The sequence below is a fragment of the Balaenoptera musculus genome, chromosome 15, assembly GCF_009873245.2.
Source record: "Balaenoptera musculus isolate JJ_BM4_2016_0621 chromosome 15, mBalMus1.pri.v3, whole genome shotgun sequence".
NCBI classification, from domain to species: Eukaryota; Metazoa; Chordata; class Mammalia; order Artiodactyla; family Balaenopteridae; genus Balaenoptera; species Balaenoptera musculus.
In genome coordinates, this window is record NC_045799.1 from 13,951,585 (window position 1) to 13,972,088 (window position 20,504).

General features: G+C 46.0%; 1 protein-coding gene across 2 annotated transcripts in view; it reads right to left on the reverse strand.

The window, feature by feature from the left end:
* EYA2 (EYA transcriptional coactivator and phosphatase 2) overlaps positions 1 to 20,504 on the reverse strand; it is a 259,292-nt gene that overhangs the window by 189,342 nt on the left and 49,446 nt on the right. The window contains exon 1 of one of the 2 annotated variants that reach the window (XM_036827586.1): positions 3,940 to 3,999. The exons of the other annotated variant lie outside the window; for it this stretch is intronic. Within the exon in view, the coding sequence (XP_036683481.1) occupies positions 3,940 to 3,971 (32 nt within the window). The 5' untranslated portion in view covers positions 3,972 to 3,999. Of the gene's footprint in view, positions 1 to 3,939; positions 4,000 to 20,504 lie in introns of those variants that run through there. 2 annotated transcript variants of the gene reach the window in all.

Consider the following 20,504-nt stretch of genomic DNA (forward strand, 5'->3'; position numbering starts at 1 on the left):
GTGCACTGCTACCTTGGCTGGGAACAGTGGCCCTGCCTGCTGGATGGAGAGGACAGATGGCCAGTCGACCAAGGGGCCCTTAGAGAGGGCCAACTCTCAGCATCTTTCAAGGACTTAGAAATCCAAACCTGCCGACAGCAATCACAGGCTTCTGGATAGACAACAGCTGTGGCCCAAACCTGGACGTTTCTGGCCGCCTATACCTCATTTGAGTTCATTCGAAATACATCTGCTAATCGTGAACTGGCTCTGCCCTCGTCTCCCCTATCGCGGGTGGGGGGTGGAGGGCCCCGCTGCTCGCACCAAAAGCCCAGGATCATCCTCCCTCCTCCCTCTCCTTCAACTCTCACATCCAATCCATCACTGGCTGTTGTCAAGTTCATCTCCTAAACAGCCACGGAACCCGTGAACCCTCCATCCCACGGCCATCGCCCAGGGCCAAGCCGCCACGCTCTCTGCCCTGGACAACTACCACGGCCGCTGTACCTGTCTCCCTGGGGCCATTCTGGCCTCCCTCCGGCTTGTTCTCTGTATACCAGCCAGGGGGACTTCTGACAACATAAATCTGAACATGTCCCTGCCCCCTTCACCTCATCCTTGCTTATAACCTCTGATTGTTCTTAGAACAAAGCAAAGACTTCTGAACACAGCTTTGATCCGGCTTCCCTTCACTCGCTGTCTCGTTCCAGGGCGCTGGCCTTCCTCTCACTCCACACTCCCTGTCACGAGGCCTTTGCATATGCTGTTCTCTCTGCCTGGAACACCATTCCCTCCTGCTCGTCCTTCAGAGGTCTCAGCTCTAGCATGACTTCCCCAGGCCCTTCCTGAATGGGGCCCCTTCTCCCACGGCACCTTCCGCGGACCCATGCCCCTCTCTTTCACACGCCAGTCACTATAACAGTTTTTAGACATGTTTATACATTATTTGATGTCCATCTGTCTTCCCAACCAGACTATAACCTCCCTGATGGCAGGGATTTTATTTTGTCCACCACTACATTCCCAGAATCTCCTGCAGGGCCTGGTTCTTGATAACTATTTAGTAAACATTTGTCGCGGGTTCCTGGCATTTTGGCCTGGTGGGTCTCACGGCAACAGCATCTTTTCTTTCTTTGGGGGAACTGCCTCTCCCCCACTCTCTGTCCACGCGGCTTGGGTGGGGCTAACCGACGAACAGGCCCAGAGCCTGGCAATTTGCATCTCCCATCCCTCTGTCTAGTGACTGGCTCGTAGGGTGGTGGTCACATGATTCAGTGGAGCCCAATGAGAGGCCTGGGATTAACTGCTGGAGAAGAGATGCTCTTTCCCACGGGACATGAACCTTGGAAGGTGTCTGTTTTACTGGCAGTGCAAGTCCACAGACCACCTTTGAGTAGCTAGTCTTAGAAGACTGTGACCCCCATTCTGATACCTGTACATCGCATCTTTGGTGTTCAGTGTGAAACTTAGAGTAGGAATAAACTGCAGACACAGTGAAATTCAGGGGCTGCTGTCACCATGGACGACTTCAGCATCTAGGGGGAAGGATGCCACGTGCTGACTGGTAAGTCACAAGCCCCTCCTCCTGTCCACATCTCCATCCTCCACCCTGTCCCCTTACAGTGGGGAAGATGTTACTTAATAGAAGTTGTGGGGTTAGGCTGGGATACATAGGGAACCATCTCCCCAGATGAATGAGGTACTTTCAGTCTCCTCTCCAAAGGCTATGAAGAAGGCAGATAAATAAAGTAGGGACACAGTTGACGCTAAATTCATTCACTGATTCATTCATTGAGTCAGGCTGCCAATCATTTAGAATCACTGACTCTATTCATATGACACACCAAAAAGCAAAGCTGTTACTCATTCACTAATTTATTTCACTTTTTTTTTGAAGACCAGGAACTGTTCCAGGCACTGAGGATACAGTGTCGAATCAGCCAGACAAGTTCCCTGCTCTCATGAAGTTGACACTCTAGATTGGGATTTGCTCTCCAGTCTTAGGTGGCATTCATCAATGGGTGACCCCAGATGGCTGGGTTAGATCTCCCAGTCACATAGATGTATCTCCTCCTGATGAGAAAATAGCTCTATTACCTGTATTGCACTTTCTTATGATACAGTTTTAATGGCCCAGGTAATATCTCAAAATATGTCAATAAATTTTAGAATTTTAGATAAAATTATAGCCACCTTTGATCATTATCTCCTATCAGCTGCATCCACAATTACTAATACAATGAATAGCTTTGCAGACCTTTTTCTAGTCATAAACACACAAAACACCCACATATATCCCTAAAGTACACAGTATATTGTTTTAGAAATATATTTTATGAATGTCTTTTTATCAATGTCATTGACCTGAACATCCTGTTCTAGGACATTTTTTGCTCTGATAAGACAATGTCTCGTTGTTCATCCATTTCATGACACGGAGATCTAGCTTATTCTTTTTAGCTGCTGCATAGGATTCCCAGGGCTCTGGGCCAGTCCTCAGTTCTCCCAAGTTTGGTTATAACTAATGCCACACTGCCTGGGATGGGTCTTCTCGGGTGCACACGCATGTAGTTCTCTAGGGGTGACACCCAAAGTAAAACTGCTGGGTCTGCCTTTAAAATTGTAAGGGACATTGGCAAATTGCCTCGGAGTGTCTGATCTAATTTATATTCCCAATGGCCAAGCCCGGTCCTCACACCTTGTACTGTTTCCGTTCCCATCTGAAAGCCTTTATCCAAAACTCTCTTAGGAAGACAGAGCCATGTTTTGAATACAGGTACGCCCACACAGCAGTCCACTCCTCAGCACCGGCTTTCAGCCAAGCAGATGAAGTTCTTATGTCAGAAAGAAAAGTTTTATGTCTTACGTCAGAAGGGAAAACCAGCCTGGGTCTTGAATCTTAGCCCCAGACTAAGCTCTCTCTTTCAGGTCTGATAAAGTCTCTTGCAGGTGAACTTGGTGCAGAATAAAAACCGTCAATGGGAGAGCTTTAGTATGCTTCCCTCAGCCCTGATAGCATGTAAGACAAGGGCCCATTGTTTTGAAGAATCCAGTTTTGCTTTTTATTTTGAGATCATTGCAGAGTCATAAGAAGTTGTAAAAAATATACAGAGAGATCCTGGATACTCTTCATTCAAATCCCTCCCCCCCGCCCCAAGATTATATCTTCCATAACCGTAGTACAGTATCAAAACCAGGATATTGACATTGGTGCAGTGTGTTTGTATCTCTGTGTCATCTTACCTCATCTGCAGATTCATGTAACCACCACTGCAATCAAGACAGAACTATTCCATCACCAAAAAGGTCTCCCCTGTGCTACCCCTTCAGAAGCACCTCTACCCTAATCCCTCCAGCATCGCTAACTCCTGGCAATCACTAATCCTTTCTCCATCTCTAAAATGTCACTTTAAGTATATTATATAAATGGAATCATACAGTATATGACCTCCTGAGATTGGCTAAAGTTCACATGACTCAAGTTCAGATGCTTGCATTTTACAATGCGTTTTCCAATATTCACTAGACCCACAAGAGGCAACCTTCAAAAAAGCACCCGATGTGTGCGGTGACAATGGAGATGGGACCACACGCATTCCGCTGATTTCAGGTTGGGTTCAGCACAGCCCTGGAGCAAAACGCAGAACTTTACAGAGTATTTCTCATGCAGAGCCAGAAAAAAAAACCCAACCCACAACCAACAAAACAAGGCACAAAGCAGAACACCAGGGGACTCTTACTGTAGGGGAAGGCCTGCCCTTGCCAGGGATGGCTGGAGAGCATCAAGTGCTCGGAGGCCACGGGGAGCCCCAGGACCTCCCCAACAGGCAAGCAAGCCGCAGCCGGCAGAAGGCAGCGTTTCTCGAATCGCGAAGGCATTTTGCTCTGAGTCCAGTCCCAGCCCTCAGCAGACAGGACAGCGACACTGTTGCCCATCCCTGTTCTCTCCTTCTAACTCACCCAACTGCAGTCACCGCAAGGGCCGGATCCATACGAAGCCATGGAGAAACTGGTTCTGAGGCTACAGAGCAAGGACATTGCAATGTGAATGCAGGGGTATGGTTTGCAGAAAGACACTGGAAAAACGGGAAAAGAAACAATACTAAAAACTAAATATTAGAATACTTTCATTCTACCCAAATCCTCAGTGGTGCCCCTATGGAGCACTGACCATTACAAAACTGAAAAATACTAATTCTCACGCAGTGAATGCTGTCTAGGAACCAGGCACTGTTGCTGTTGTTGTCTTTTTGGCTCCACCACACAGCATGCAGGATCAGACCCCCGACCGGGGATCGAACCCACGCCCCCTGCAGTGGAAGCATGGAGTCTTAACCACTGGACCACCAAGGAAGTCCCACCAGGCACTGTTTTGTTTTTTTTAAATTAATTAATTAATTATTTTTTGGCTGCGTTGGGTTTTCATTGCTGTGCGCAGGCTTCTCATTGCGGTGGCTTCTCGCTGTGGAGCACGGGCTCAGTAGTTGTGGCTCGCAGGCTGTAGAGCGCAGGCTCAGTAGTTGTGGCGCACGGGCTTAGCTGCTCCGTGGCATGTGGGATCTTCCCGGACCAGGGCTCAAACCCGTGTGCCCTGCATTGGCAGGCAGATTCTCAACCACTGCGCCACCAGGGAAATCCCCAGGCACTGTTTTAAGTGCTTTTTCAGGTTTGAGCTCATGTTATCTTCCCAATAGCCCCTATGAGATTGGCTGAATTTAGATCCCATCTTATAGATAAGGAAAGCAAGGACAAGAAGTTTAAGTCACTTGTCTAGAATCAACTACAAGTAGCAGAGATAGATTTAAAGCCAGGATGTCTGATTCTGAATGTTGTACTCTCTCACCATCTGCCACATCGGCAGCAGATGTCTTGCAATTAATCTTCCCTAATGATGGATCTCCTCTAATTACATCATTACCCTGAAACTGAATGGGCCATGCAGTGACTCATGAGTTCTTAAATGTTTTTCTTCTTGTTTTGAGGTTAGTTCAATTTTATGCAATTTCATATAGTTAGGGGTTTTTTTCCTCCTTTTTTGGTAAGATGGTTTCATGGTAAGGGCTAGAAATTATTTTAACGAAAAATCTGAATCATACGCCAAAGCAGAGAGGATGGTAAAATGAATCACTGAGCACCACTCAGATTCAACAGTTTTCAAGATTTTGCCACACGTGTCTCTTCAAAGCTTTTTGGTTTTGTCTTGTTTTGTTTTTTGGTGAAAATTTTAAGCTAATTCTTGAAGTCTCCTCTCTCCACCGTACTTCATTTAAAAATATGGACACTTTCTATTATCACACCTAACGAAAGTCACAATACTTCCTGGTGCCATCTTGAACATAGTTCATCTTCAACCTTCCCAGTTGTCTCCACATGCCCTTAGTTGGTTTATAAAATTCGGGATCTAAACAAAGGCCACACATCACATTTGTTTATTGTGTCTCTTACATTTATTTAAGCTAGAATAGCCTCCCCCCCACCAACCTTTTTTTTTTACAGACTATTGACATGTTGGAGAAGTAGGTTAGTTGTCTTGTAGGCTATCTCATGTTCTGGATTTTTCCGTTTGCTTCCTCATGGTGTTGTTAACTCATTTCTCTTTCCACCACATTTCCCATGATTTCGCTTTAAAATGAGATTAGGTTTGGATTAATTGGGTGGGGGAACAACGCTTCAGAGCGGTGCTGAGTTCTCCCCATCGCATCACATCAGGAGGGGCACGATGTCCAGGTGTCCCCCTTCTGGTGATGCTAGTAAGGGTCAGCTGGCCTGGCTGGCAACACCCTGACTCCTCCATCACCAAGCTCCCCGCAAACCTTTCATCTAATGTTTCGTCCACCGATGCTCATGGCCTGAATCAATTATGTCATTAGGGGTTTGGAAATTTTTTTTTAACTTTTTATTTTATATTGGAGTATAGCCGATTAACAATGTTGTGATAGTCTCAGGTGCACAGCAAAGGGACTCAGCCATACATATACATGTATCTATCCATCCTCCCCCAAACTCCCCTCCCATCTAGGCTGCCACATAACATTGAGCAGAGTTCCCTGTGCAATACAGTAGGTCGATATCATATGGTATTTCTCTTTCTCTGTCTGACTTACTTCACTCAGTATGACAGTCTCTAGGTCCATCCATGTTGCTGCAAATGGCATTATTTCACTCTTTTTAATGGCTGAGTAATATTCCATTGTACATATTGGAAATTTAAAAAACTGTATTTTGAATGAAGAGAATGACCCGAGAGTATTACAATCATATGAATACATATGTGTAGCGTCTACATTCTTGCAAATCGCTGCCACAAACCTTTCTTCACTGCCCTGTCCCATCCAGCCTGTGAGCTGGGCAGAGCCAGCAGGAACCCAGAACAGTGGGGTGACTAAGCAGACCCCCTTGGGTGCCCAGGTGCCTGGGTTCAAATCCCAGCTCTATCACTTACCAGTGGTATGGGATCTTGCTTGACTTCTCTGCCTCAATTTTCTCACCTGTCAAATGGGGATAAATGGTACCACCTGGGTCTATTGTGAGGCTGACTTACTGCTTGTACAGTTCGTAGAACAGAATAGGATACAGAGTAAACTCTTTTCTCTACCCTTCCAAGTAAAGAAACTGAGAGGCCAACAAGCTAAATAAATGTCCTCAGGTCCCAGAGCTAATGACAGGGAGCTGAACAGGACACAAATCTCGGTCCATTGCATTCCCCTGTGTCAATGGAATGTTCTTCCACATTTTGAAAATAATTGCAAATAATTAGGAAAAACACCTTTTGGCCATAATCAGAGTAATACCTAAATGGCTTAATAGAACACCAGATCGAAGGCGCCACACGATGTGGGCCCTGAGCACCCGTCCAATCTTATCTCCTGGAAGTGAGACAGGCTGGGACCTGGACCCTTTGCTGCAGTGCTTGCACCTGGACAAACATCTCCTCCAGCGACAGAGTACAAAGAAACCATAAGGGACTAAAAATAACTGCTCAAATAACTGCGCGCATGTGTAGTTGGGGCAAATTATGAACGACAAGATACAAAAAGACCAAACACCCAACTGCCACTTCTTAGGTGCCAGGAACAAAAGCAGGGTACTTGCGCATGCACCCTGCACACAGCACCACCAAGGGGGTGGGCAGACCACCCAAGCCACGCCTCAGGCTCGGCCCCTCAACCCACCCCTACCCTCACCCCATTTAAGGGACCAGCTCGCCCCCTCTCAGGGAGCCAGCAAGGGAACCTATTACTTGTTTTTGCTCCCTTGTGCTGCAGCACGAGTCCCAGTAAAGCCTTGCCTGAATTTCTCCTCTGGCCTCTTACCAATTTCTATTGATTAAAGAGTCTAAGAACCGGGGTAGGTAACAGAAGGTCTGCCCTTCCTCCCTCTCCTGCAGGGACACTGGGCGTTTTGCTTTACTCAAGCCATCCCATGGCCTTGCACTAGTTCCTTCCGCCACACATCCTCTTCCCCAGAGCTTTCCCAGAGACTTCCTTCAGGTGTTTTCTCAAATGTCACCTCCTCAGAGATGCCTTCCCTGATCATAGTAGCAAACCCATTTCCCCAGCTAACCACTCCCCACGTTGTATCCCGACCCTGCTGTGTTCGTCTTTACAAGTCTGATCGTGATCTTAACACATGCTGCCTATTCATTGGTTCACGTTCTGAGGGACTTTGTCTTGCTCACTGCTGAATCCTTAGCATCTAGTATCGTCACTGTACTTGGCACTTAAACGGTCAGCAGATAAGTAGTGAATATTAAATGAAGACCCTAGAGCCTCACAGCATTATACACAATCATGCATGCACCATTTATCGATAGCTTTTTTATATTTAACTCTTTTTTACAAAAGAAAAGCAAATTGCTCATGATAAAAGAGTTGATTAGAGCAACGTATAACGGAAAAAGATAAAGTCCTCCATAGTTCCACTGGTCTGTACTAACCATCCTTCACAGTTTGAGCTATGCCATGGTAGAGTTTGTTAGGTGATCCCCAGAATTCTTCTCTTCTCCCGTTCTTTTACAGTCAAGGAATCTGTGATTCTAGGCACGGCATGCAGGCACCCAGAATGAATATCCCAGCTTTCCCTGCGGTTAGGCTGTGGTCATGTGACTAAATTATGGTCAGGATGCAATCAAAAGTGATGTATCCAACACACAGGTAATGTCCTTAAAAAAGTGGGGTGAACTTCCCCTTTTCTCCCATTCTTACTTGCCAGATTGCAATGTGATAGTCATCTCTGATCGTGAGGAAAAGGGCAGCACTTTACGGATGACGTAGCAAGATGGAAGGAGTATGGGCTGCTGATGACCTCACAGAGCAGAGCTGCTTTGTCAGCTCAGGCTTTTTTTTGGGGGGTTCTCATTAGTTATCCATTTTATACATAGTAGTGTATATATGTCAATCGCAATCTCCCAATTCATCCCATGCCCGCCCTTCCCCCTTGGTATCCATATGTTTGTTCTCTACATCTGTATGTCAGCTCAGACTTTTATATAAAAGAGAGATAAACTTGTTCTCTACATCTGTATGTCAGCTCAGACTTTTATATAAAAGAGAGAGAAACTTCTAGACTATTTATGCCACTATGATTTCAGTTCTCTGTTACAGAGCCTAATCTGTGTCTGTCTGTCTGTTTACATCTATTTATCATCTATCCCATATTTTCTTCAATGCATATTTGTGTGTGTGTGTGTGTGTGTGTATAGCAACTTTATATTATGTGGAATCCCAAACATATACAAAAATACCCAAACTCATCTAATGAATCTCTCTCTGCCCATCACCCAGCCCCGAAAACCAACTCATGGCCAATCCTGTTCCATTTCCATCCCATCTCCTTCCCCTTTCGTAGTATTTGGAAGCAAATCCCAGACAAAATATACTTTCATCTGTAAATATTATCTGTAAATGAATTTCTAAAAAATCCCAAAAACTTTTTTTGAAAACAGCCATAATACTATTATCATGCCTAGAAAAATTCCTTAATATTACGAAAACAGATATTAATTTACTTTAACAAAAAAACTATGTAAAAAACATACTGTGGGCAATTTTCAACATCAGTACCCATAGAGCCACCTAATTCTTTTTAATAGCTGCACAGTATTCCAAGGAAATGATAAACCAAAGTTTATTTAGTCATTCCCCAGTTTATGGACGTTCATGTTATTTTCGGGGTTTTTGGCCAATGATGCAATGGACTTCTATCTATCCCAGGATTTCTCAGCTTTGGCACTCTTCAGATTTTGGGCTGGCTGATTCTTTGCTGTGCGGAGCTGGTCTGTGGATTGCAGGCTATTCTGCAGCATCCTTGGCCCTTGTCCTCACCGGATAAAAGTGGCACTTCCCTCCGCCAATTGTAACAACCAAAAATATCTCTAGGCATTGCCAAATGTCCCCTGGGGTCAGAATCCCCCTGGTCAAGAACCACACCTCTAAATATTTATACACACACTTATATACAAGTAGAAAGCCCTCATATCTACAGTGGAGACCAGCAGAGAAATGGAAACAGAGGAGTTCACAAAATGGTGGCCACTTGAGAAAGATAGCAGTTCACACTCACGCTGGATTGTAGTGACTACTTTCACTGTGCTTTCATCATGCTTATTGTGGAAACCTGGGAATTGATTTTTCACAAAAAACTGCAGTTAGTGTCTGCAAATTTATCATGTCAGCCAAAGACCCCTTGAGTTGATCTGTTTTGTCTGTTTGTGGCTGCACCACACGGTTTGTGGGATCTTAGTTCCCCGACCAGGGACTGAACCCGGACCCTGGCAGTGAAAGCGCCGAGTCCTAACCACTGGACCACCAGGGAATTCCCTGAGTTGATCTGTTTTTGAACATTGTGCTTCAGATCAGGATCCAGTGGAAGAACACAAGGTACATTTTATGAAACTGGCTTAGGGATGGGAATGCCATCCTGACTTACGGTCTGGTTTTCTTTCAGCGGTAGGGTTAGGTTTCAGGGACATGTGTGAGCCTTTGTATCCCCTTTTCCCCTACATGTAATAAGAAGCTGTATTACCATGGTGTTTGTACACAAAAGGGGAAAGGACTTCCAAATTCTACATGCAGCCAAAATCCAAAAGCACACCCCTTCTGCCGAGATCTGCCCCTGGCAAGGTTTAATATTCAGCCAGAACCTGCTGGGGAAAATCAAACAAACCCCCAAACGGTGCCTCGTGGGGTTGAAACAGGCTAAGGGGATGACTAAAACAGGTTCGAGGCTCCTGAGTTAGGTTGGCCCAGCTGATGATGCTTTAGCTGATATCAGCACCAAAGAATCCTCGGGATCTATAATTCCTGGGGTGGTAAAAATGCAGCTATAGCAAAAAACAAAGTAAAAATTTTTAAAAAGTAAAACAAATACAAAGGAAGACAAGGAAGAATAGGAGAAACCCTAAGGGGGAACCTAAAAAAATAGTTTTATAGATATTCACAAGGGTTTAAGTCACTTATTCATTCAAGAAATGCTGCGAGCACCTACTATGTGCCAGGTACTGATCTAACTTCTGGGCATCCACTGGTGGGGCAAGACAGATGGCACCCCTGACTCCCAGAATCAACATCCTGGTAGATTTCACTGCAGATCATGGAATTCACTCTTGCTGGTAAAATCCAGCTAGTAGTTCCTGTTAGCTGAAGAGAGACAGGACAGAGGGGCATCTGAGCCACATCTTCACGTTGAGAAAGAGCTCATTGTACACCACACACTATGTTAGTTGCTTTCCACATATTGGCTCATTTAATCCTCAAAACAAATGAGGTCAATAATATTGTCCCTCCTGCCCTTTTACAGGAGAGGAAACTGAGGACCAGAAAGATCAAATAGCCTGAGCAAAGTTACAGAGCTACCCAGATGGCTGGCAGTAAAACATCTTTTAGAGCAGAGGTTCTTATTGGGGGGGGGCGCGATATTGATTTTGTCCTGCAGGGGCCACTTGGCAACGTCTGGACACATTTTTGGTTGTCACAACTGCAGAGGGTACTACTGGGATCTAGTGGGTAGAGGTCACGGAGGCTGTTAAACATCCTACAAGGTACAGGATGCCCCCACAGTAAAGAATCAAATGTCCAAATATCCAAAGTGCCAAAGAGAAACCCCTGTTTTAGAAGAATGCTGTCCCGGGGGGGAAAAAACTTTCCAAACGAACACATTAAAAAAACGGAGATGCAGTACAGAATGGTGGTTAAAAACAGCCGAAACACCTGGGTGTGAATTCTGGCTTACCTGTACAACCGGGATAAGAGGGATACTGAGAGGATGAAGTGAGATAAGGTGCTCTGAAGAATGCCTGGCAAGTAGTAAGTGGTAAGTAAATGTTTTCTCACTCCACACAGAGCACCTCACAGTAAACTATACGGACGCGCTTAACGGCAATTTACAGGATGCCTGGCAACGGTGGCCCAGGAGGGTCAAGAAAGTCAAGGGCCTAGGTGAGCACTAAGTCTGCACATCTCTTGGCCTCTCCTACAGGCAGAAGATGTCACAAGCCACAGGTCCACGCAACACAACTTACTATGACCCTATCCAGAGCAGGCAGGAAGGAAGTGTAAAAGGGGACTCCCCCCCACCCCCAAGCCCCTTTCATGTTATCAGTATCCCAGAGGACTATCTCTACCAGCATCCTCCAGCACACATCGACGTATGTCTCATCCGTGAGAACTGGATCACGGTAAAGGGGCTTAGTCTAATCATCCTTCATCCCTCTGGCCTGAGTACATGGCCAACCAAATAAGACTGGGGGTCTGTTGGTCCGGAAGAGGAGCAACGGTTGCTGGCTGAGCCATCATCACGACTGTCCTGGAGGAATCCAATACACCGGCCAAGACAACTTCTAGATGTGTGATTTGCTTGTTTGTTTTTTCGGCCGCGCCATGTGGCATGTGGGATCTTAGTTCCCCGACCAAGGATCGAATCCGCACCCCCTGCATTGGAAGTGCGGAGTTTTAACCACTGGACCGCCAGGCAAGTCCCTAGACGTGTGGAATAACTAAAAGTTGTAGCTGCCCCTCCAAGTGCCAGTTGTCATTTATCAGTGCAGCCGCATTCTGCACCAGACCCATGCTGGCCACTTCAGGTGACCCTGCCACTCTCTCCCATCACGTCGCTCACTACTCTACCCTCTAGTGACACTGGCATTCCACCCTTTGTCCCTCAAAAGAAGCAAGCTCCTCTCCACCTTGGCGTCTATGCACAGCTGTTACCTCTGCCCTGGATGCTCACCCCCACCACCCCCACCTTTAGGTTTTTGCATAAATGTCACAATGTCGCTGCCACCAGGAAGCCTTCCCTGACCACCCCCCAACCCCTTACTGCAGTTTTCACTGCACCCTGCACTTTTCAATCATGGCATTTATTACCATTGCAATGAATAATTAGCTGAATATTTAGTTATATGATGCTTACCTTTCCTGCTACGTCCTATATAGCAGCCATGAGCCATGTGTGGCTCTTGAGCACTTGAAATGCGGCTAGTCCAAACATACCCTGGAACTCTAAGACTCAGTACCAAGAAAGTTTAAAATAATGCATTAGTAATGGTAAAAATATTGATTATATATTAAACTGATACTAGTTTTTGATGTATTAGGTAAAATTTCACTACTAGGAAATTTCAAATTACACTTGCGGCTCGTGTTTCTAACTTGCATTACACTTCTATTTGGACGATGCTGCTTGAGACCCAACATGTTCCATGAGAATAGAGGCCGTAACTAGACTGTCCCTGATCTATCCCAAGTGCTTAGGACAGTGCCTGGCACAGAATGGAGTGAATGAACGAATGAACAAAACTTAAGAGACTGTAAGAGGTTGCCTAGTTCATATCCTGGTTGTCAAGAACAGTTTGTTTGTATACTGCATTTTAAAGTTCTCCAAACATGCACCAGGTGCTATGTTCATGGAATTACAATTCTTTCACTTGCCTAGTCTTGGCCAACACGGGCACCAGCTTTTGGCTGGTTACCCCGCTTCCTTACCTGATTCTACACCCCAAGAAAAGACGAGACTTGAGAGAAACGTCCGCAGCAACCCAGCAGCCAGAGTCTCCCCAAAAAAGCCAACAGACGGTGGCTCGGGGAGTCTGTCAACCTTGACAGGACAAACACAGTATAGAAAGGGCCACTCGTACTTGCAGGGGATGGCATGGAGGACGGGAGCCAAGGCAGGCAAGGCTGTGCCAACTTGGGGAAGTCAAGAGGCCACGACCAACTGTCTGGGAGGCTGAACAAGCCTGGGCCTGAACCAGCCAGGTGGGGTCACCTGTCTCCATCCTACGCCAAGGAAAACAGCTCTCTGAGACGAGACAGGAAGGAGGCAGACCAGGTCAGGCTCAGGAGCTGCCCAGGCCATGTGGCCCCTGGGGGCTGTGAGTCTGTAGCACTCTCTGAGGCTGCCCCCTCCCGCCGCCTTCATGGGCCTGGGTGCAGGGGCCCAACTGAGCCTGAAGCTCTAATTTGGGTCCACTGTTGGGTAGAGAGAAGAGATTAAGGATTTGAGGGAGCAGAAGAGAAATAAACCTCGGTGTCTTGGCCTCTTTTAAACTGGGCTTTAGGGCCTTCCCTGGTGGTCCAGTGGGTAAGACTCTGTGCTCCCAATGCAGGGGGCCCGGGTTCAATCCCTGGTCAGGGAACTAGATCCCGCATGCATGCTGCAACTAAGAAGTCTGCATGCCACAACTAAGGAGACCGCATGCCACAGCTAAGACTCAGCACAGCCTAAATAAATAAATAAATATTAATAAATAAAAAAACTGTGCTTTAGGTACTTGGGAGTGAACTGGCTACGAGCTTGAACCCCGACCCTGGCCTTGGCACTTGTATTCCTGTTTGACCTTCAATAGTAGGGACTGACAGCTCATACTTGGAAAGGGGTCACCACTGCAGGCCAGAATTGGTTCGAAGTCCTTGACAACGAGTGCCTAATAACAAGAGCTAACACTGGTCTGGCATGTCAGCAACCCAGAGGGCCAGGGGCAGAGGTGGGATCCAAACCCTGGTAGTTGGAGCTGCCGTTCTGTTCGCTAGTTATGTGGGTGTGAACCCCAGCTTTACTACTGACTTGCTATATTACTTTGGGGGACTGTAATAGCAGCAGTAACTATTTAGCTAGCATTCACTGAGCTCCGGCTAGTCACTGCTCTATGTGTATTACTCACTGAATGTATTGCTCATTGAATCCTCATGACAACCCTCAGCTATTATTCAAACTCAGGCACTTTGGCTCCCATGGACCCTCTGCTGATGCTGGAGAACATAGACTCTGGAGCTGCACTGCCTGGCTGGAGTCCCAGCGGTGCAACTTGATCGTAGCTGTGACCTTATCCTCTCTGGGCCTCAGTTTCTTCATCTATAAAATAGGAATAATAATAGCACCTACCAGTGGAGTTGTTGTGAGGGTATTAAATGAGCTAATACTTGAAAGCGTTTAGCAGAGTGTCTAGCAAAGAGGAAGTGTTCAAAGAAGAGCCCAAGGTCCGTCATGCACACAATACCTGAGCCACAGGAAAGGTGGCAAGTCAGGGTCAGGGCTCCCCAGGGAGGGCTGGGAGGCAGAACCTGAAATTCAACCTTCCAACCCTCCGGCCCCTCCACTCCCCTGGCACTTCTTGTGGGGACATGCATCCTCTTGGCAGCTACCTGCAGGACCTTCATGCCCGGGACACCGTTCAGGTCTCATCCTCGCTTCCCGATGACCCAGCCCAGCAGCCCCCAGGGGCGCCTCCCAGCCTCCACGGCCCACCTCCCCTGAAACCGTTCTCCATGTTCCTCGTATAAGATTTTTAAACATAAATCTGACCTTGTCACGCCCCCACTAAAACCTCTTTAATGGCTCCCCATGGCCTTTGGGCTCAATTCCAAACTTTCACGGGGGCTAAAAACAGTGGCTTTCAAAATCTTTGAGACGCACAGTAAGAAACACATTTTACAATGCCGTGTAGTGTACACCTTTGTAAAACTTGAAATAAAAGTTTCAAGAAACCACACTGACCTCATGTGCAACACACATGAACATTTTCTATTCTATTCTTTTTTTCCTCCCAGTGCCAGCTGTGGCCCACTAAACTGATTTCATGACCCACTGAGGCATTCAGACCTGCAGTCTGAACAACACTGGTTTCAGAACTCTCAGACCCAGACCCTGGCAGCCGTTCAGACTCATCTCTCCCCACCCCCTCCTGGCAGCCCAAGCTCTGGTCATGCTGAACCCCCTGCATCATATTCCCTCTTGCCACTGGGCCTTTGCACATGCCGTTCCCGCTTCCTGATTGTTCATCTGGCTTAGCCAAAGGCCACCTCCTTAGGGAAGCTGCCTGCCCATCCACTGAATGTTGTCTCACTGTCACCTGTGACCCACCTTCAGACAGTCCTGAACCTTATAACCACCTTGGGTGTTGTTTTTTTTTTTAAAAATCAATGCCTAGTCCCGACTTCAAATTAATTGAATCAGGCATTTCTGGGGGTGAAGCCTGAACATCAATCAGCCTTTTAAAAAAATCCCCAGTGACTATGGAGAACCCCTAGGTCTAGCAAGTCACTCTATTTTATTTCCTCCAGAGCACTTAAAACGATCTGAACTAGTAGTTTATGTATTTGCTTATTTGTTTGCATGTTTGGGATTAAATGAACCAAGCGGAAAGAGTCTTAGGTTTCCTTCTATTCCTCTCCCTTCCCCGGGGGCTGAGGACGGTGCCCACACACATGTTGCTGACCCAATCTTAAACCAAGAAACATGATGGAGATGAGAAGTCAGCTTTCTGAGGGTACCTCCACAGCACCTCCTAGGATATGGGCTTTCTTTCCAGTCGCTGCCAAAATGCTCACTTGTTTAAAACCACAAAATACACCCCAAATCCAGCAGGCTGTGGAGGTCCCATGGCTCAGGTGGTAGGATGGTGATCAGAGAAGGTCCCAGAGCAGAGTCAGCAAAGGTTTTCTATCAAGGGCCAGAGAGTAAATCTTCCAGGCTGTGTGGGTCACACCATCTCTGCTGCAACTGGTCAACTCTGCCATTGTAGTTCGAAAGCAGCTCCATGTCAATGAATTGGCATGGCTGTGTCTCAATAAAACTTTATTTACAAAAACAGGCAGTGGGTTGGATTTGGTCCTCGAGACATAGTTTGCCCATCTCTGCAGTAGATATGGCTTAAGAGCTGGACCACTGGAGCCCACCCATGGGACCTTGGGCAAGTCACTTAACCTCTCTGTGCCTCAGTTCTCTCATCCGTCAATGGGAATCATAAAGGGATCTAGTTCATAGGGTGGTTGAGGATTAAATAAATTAATGGGCATCAAGTGCTCCAGACAGTACCCGGCACTCAGTAAACACATCAGTAAATCTTAGCTACTCTTACTATTACTATCTAGAAGCAGAAACAGCCCTGAGATCAAATCCCAGCTACTCTTCTTACTAGGTGTGTCCCTTGGGCAAAGAGGTCTCTCTCAGCCTCCATTTCCTCAGCTGTAAAATGGGATAATAATAGTGTCCCCCTCCAGGGTTGTTGTAGGATGAAATGAGCATATATATGCCAAGTACTTTGCCAAGTGCATAGTTAAGGGCTCAACAGCCAAAGTCAAGAGTAGTATTTCCCAGAAGGATACCAAGAGAAACACTAAACAAATCAGAGCAAAACCTGGGCACATTATGGCCCTGGCTGTAAGCTCAGGCTGCTGACCTGGCCTGAATCTGGTATCTGTGTGGTCGGAGGGGCCCTTTTTAAAGTTTTCTTGCAACCCTTTCCACACAACCCTTTCCTGAGATTTCAAAGGCAAAGAAAAACACAGGGCAGGCAGTTTCCACATTCCCCCGCCCTATCCCTCTGCATCTGGAGCTCCTGCTGACTTCAGTGGGATGGGATGCTTGGAGACTTTCAGAGAGGAGACACCCTCGACAGCGACCGGGTTCTGGGTTCAGTAAGTGGACAGTGGGGAAGGGAGGGAATAAGAGAGAACCTTCATTCTCCGACACGTTTATATGCCAAAGTGGGGTCAGCTGAAGTTGAAGTCCACGTGCGTGTGTGTGTTCGTGTGTGTGTGTGTGTGTGTGTGTGTGTGTGTGTGTTGGGGGTACAAATAGCAGACTGATGGAGGAGGAGGGAGAGGACACTGTCAGGGGGATGCAGTGAAGTTCTGCAGAGGGACGGCGCCTCCCTAGGATCAGCTAAAGCAGTGATGGGGGCGATTTTGCCTCCAGGGGACCCTGGGCAACGTCTGGACATTTTTGGCCATCAGAACTGGGGAAGGAGTGCTACTGGCATTTAGTGGGTAGGGGCCAGGGATGCTGCTAGACATCCTACAGTGCACAGGACAGTTCCCCACAACAAAGAATTATCCAGCTCAAAATCTTGATAATGCCAAGGCTGAGAAACTCTGAGCTAAGGGGAAGGATTTTACTGTACACAGTGATGGATGCAAATGCAATTAGATCTTTGGAATCTAAAATATGGCACAAGTGAACCTATCTACAAAACAGAAACAGACTCACAGACATAGAGAACAGATTTGTGGTTGCCAAGGGGTAGAGGAGGGATGGACTGGGAGTTTGGGGTTAGTAGATGCGAACTATTACATTTAGAATGGATAAACAACAAGGTGCTACCGTATAGCACAGGGAACTATATTCAACATCCTGGGATAAACTATAATGGAAAAGACTATAAAAAGAATGTGTGTGTATATACGTGTGTGTGTATGTATATATAACTGAGTCACTTTGCTATACAGCAGAAATTAACACAACACTGTAAATCAACTATTCAGTAAAAAAGAAAGGTCTTTGTGACTCAGTCAGCTCCATTTTTCACATATTTATTCACTCAACACTTATTTCCTGAGCATCTACTATGTTTCAGGTGTCGAGGAATAAATGGGGTCCCTTATGGGAATGTTATTTTTTATTTCTATAATACTACTACCTTCACATCATCCGTCAGTGGAAAACTATATGTTCATGGTTTTCTCATAATTATAGAAAACGTGGGCTCAGATTCATCAAATATCATGAAGTTTTATTGCAACCAGGCATGTTCTATCTCCCTGCCAAACTCATCTCCTAAGTCATGACTGGAAGTTGGCTAGAAGCGAAGTTGGCTTGGCTGGGCACTTGGATTTTTCTCTTCTGGGAGCAGGAGAGCCCATGGGAATGTTGGGCAGAGGAATAACTTTGGAAAACCCTACCCAGGCAGCATCGTGGCAGGTGGCGTGGAGGGAAGTGTAGGGGCAGGCAGGCGGATCAGTTTTGTAGATGAAAGTTCCAGATTAGGCAAAAAAACATCAACGCTACAACTAAGGGCATGATGGTGAGAATAAAGTGTTGGGGTGGATCTAGAGCAATTTCTGAGCCATTCTGACAAACCCTTCGTGATGGATGCAACAGGGTACAAGAGGGGAGGGTTTGGGAGGAGGCCAGTGAGAATTTGGGGCTTCCAGCATGAGTCATGAGTGGATGGTAGAGTTCACAGTCAACAGGAAAAATCTGGTAGGAGGGAGCAGGGAATTTGGTTTGGGACATGCTGCAAGTTATGGTGCTTATGTATTTTATTCCTAAGAGATCCTCAGAAAACTTCTTGGTGTATTAGTTTCCTGCATTAGGTCTTGAGAGCATTACAGTATCAAACAGTACCAAACCACATGTTTACAATCACCAAGGTAGCATCTGTTGAGTGCTTCCTCTGTACCGTAATTGCTTTACCTTAATTAAGTCATTTAATTCTTAAGGCAGAAATGCTTATGTGGGCACCACAGTCCAGCTTTTCTTCCTTCTCAACACAGATCTAGATTATTTCCCAGCCTCCCATGCAGTTAGAGGCAGCCAGTGACTGAGTTCTGGCCGATGAACTATAAGCAGAAATGTTGTGTGCAATGTATAGGCTTGGCTGGTAAAGAGTTTAACACTTGATCATTCCCTCTCTTTCTTTATCCACCTGCTGACTGGACTAGCCTCTGAGGCACTAAAGGAGGCAGAGCTAAGGGGAGCCCAGGTCCCTGGTGGACCACACGCAGAACACCGGTCTACCAGGAACACTGTTATGGTCTTTAAGTGAGTGAGAAATCAGCTGTGACTGTGTTAAGCCCACAGACTATAAGACTTATTTGTTACAGCAGCTAGCATTACCTACACCAATACAGATCATCTACCTACACAATGGAATTTTACACAGCCACTGAGAATAATAAGTAAGAGTGATACCAATTGTCTCGGAGGCAATTCCATGAATAACACTGAGAAAAAAAATTTGATGCTAAGCATGTGTAATATATTATTTTAAAAAGCCATCAGTGATTCCTTCTGCCTCTTCTCAACCCTCAAAAAAAAAAAAAAAAAAAATCAAAAAACCAAGTAAGCCCAAACTTAAATTCATGTGTTTAGGAACACAGGAGTATAGAGAAAAATGTGGAAGACTACAGGGTCAGGGATTGGCAAACTATGGTCTGAAGGCCAAATCTGGTCTACTACCTGATGTGTAAATAAAGTTTCATTGAAACACCGCCATGCCCCTTGGTTTACATATTTCTATGGCTGTTTTCGTGCTATGACGATGACAGAGTTGAGTAGTTGCCATGGAGACTGTTGAGTAGTTGCGATGTTTACTATCTGGCCCTTTACAGAAACAGTTTGCTGATCCTTGTACCAGGTGGCCAACATAGGAAAAATAAAGATTATGCTATAACTGCCAATGAACCTACTGACAGTGTCTGATATGGAAAAATGTCCACCATATAAAAGTGGAAGGTAGGAAGTTGCAGCGTGCAAAGTCTGATCCCATTTTTGTAAAAAGAAAACTATATGACTTTGTACGATGGTTTGCGTATATATTACGACACATCTGCAAACGTACACACCCGACAGTTACCAGCGGTCCCATCGAAGAGGAAACATGAGGACTTCCTACCTTTTACTTTATATATTTCAGCGTCATCTCAAGCCTGTTACTTTTGTAATTAAAAATAAAACAATACAGGAAAAAAAAAAGTCACAAGAAACTTGAACCCCAAAAAGTGTGAAGCAGAAATTGTGGAGAGCAGTTCTTATACCTCCTCAGACTTCCTAAATGGCGGGCTGGGGCCTGGCTGGCACACAGTAGGTGCTCATTAAGTGTATGCTCACTGCATGAGCAGATGTTGGAGAAAATCAGTAATACAGCAAAAGAACGAAAAGAAGAGAAAGAAAAGAAATCCCTACCTCCTTCTGTTCACCCAGCAGTGCCTGGAAATCAACCCAGCCACAGGCTGACGTTCCATTCTGACCTTCAGAATAACCAAAGGTATGGCACTGCTTCTTCCCTACCCCCAAATCAAGGCAAACAAACAAACAAAAAACCTAGAATAAGTCCTCCGTCAAAAATGTTCGGCTGGCAGACCACACCAGCCAGCCTTCCCTGGGCATCACACATGCCTCATTGTAAGAACTCTGCATCATCAGAGCTCATTTCCCTTTGGATCCGGTTCAAGGGTGACATGAACTCACAGCTCTGCTCAAGGCTGAGCAGGAGACGTTGAGGAGGACGAGGTGGCTCTGGGTGCTTC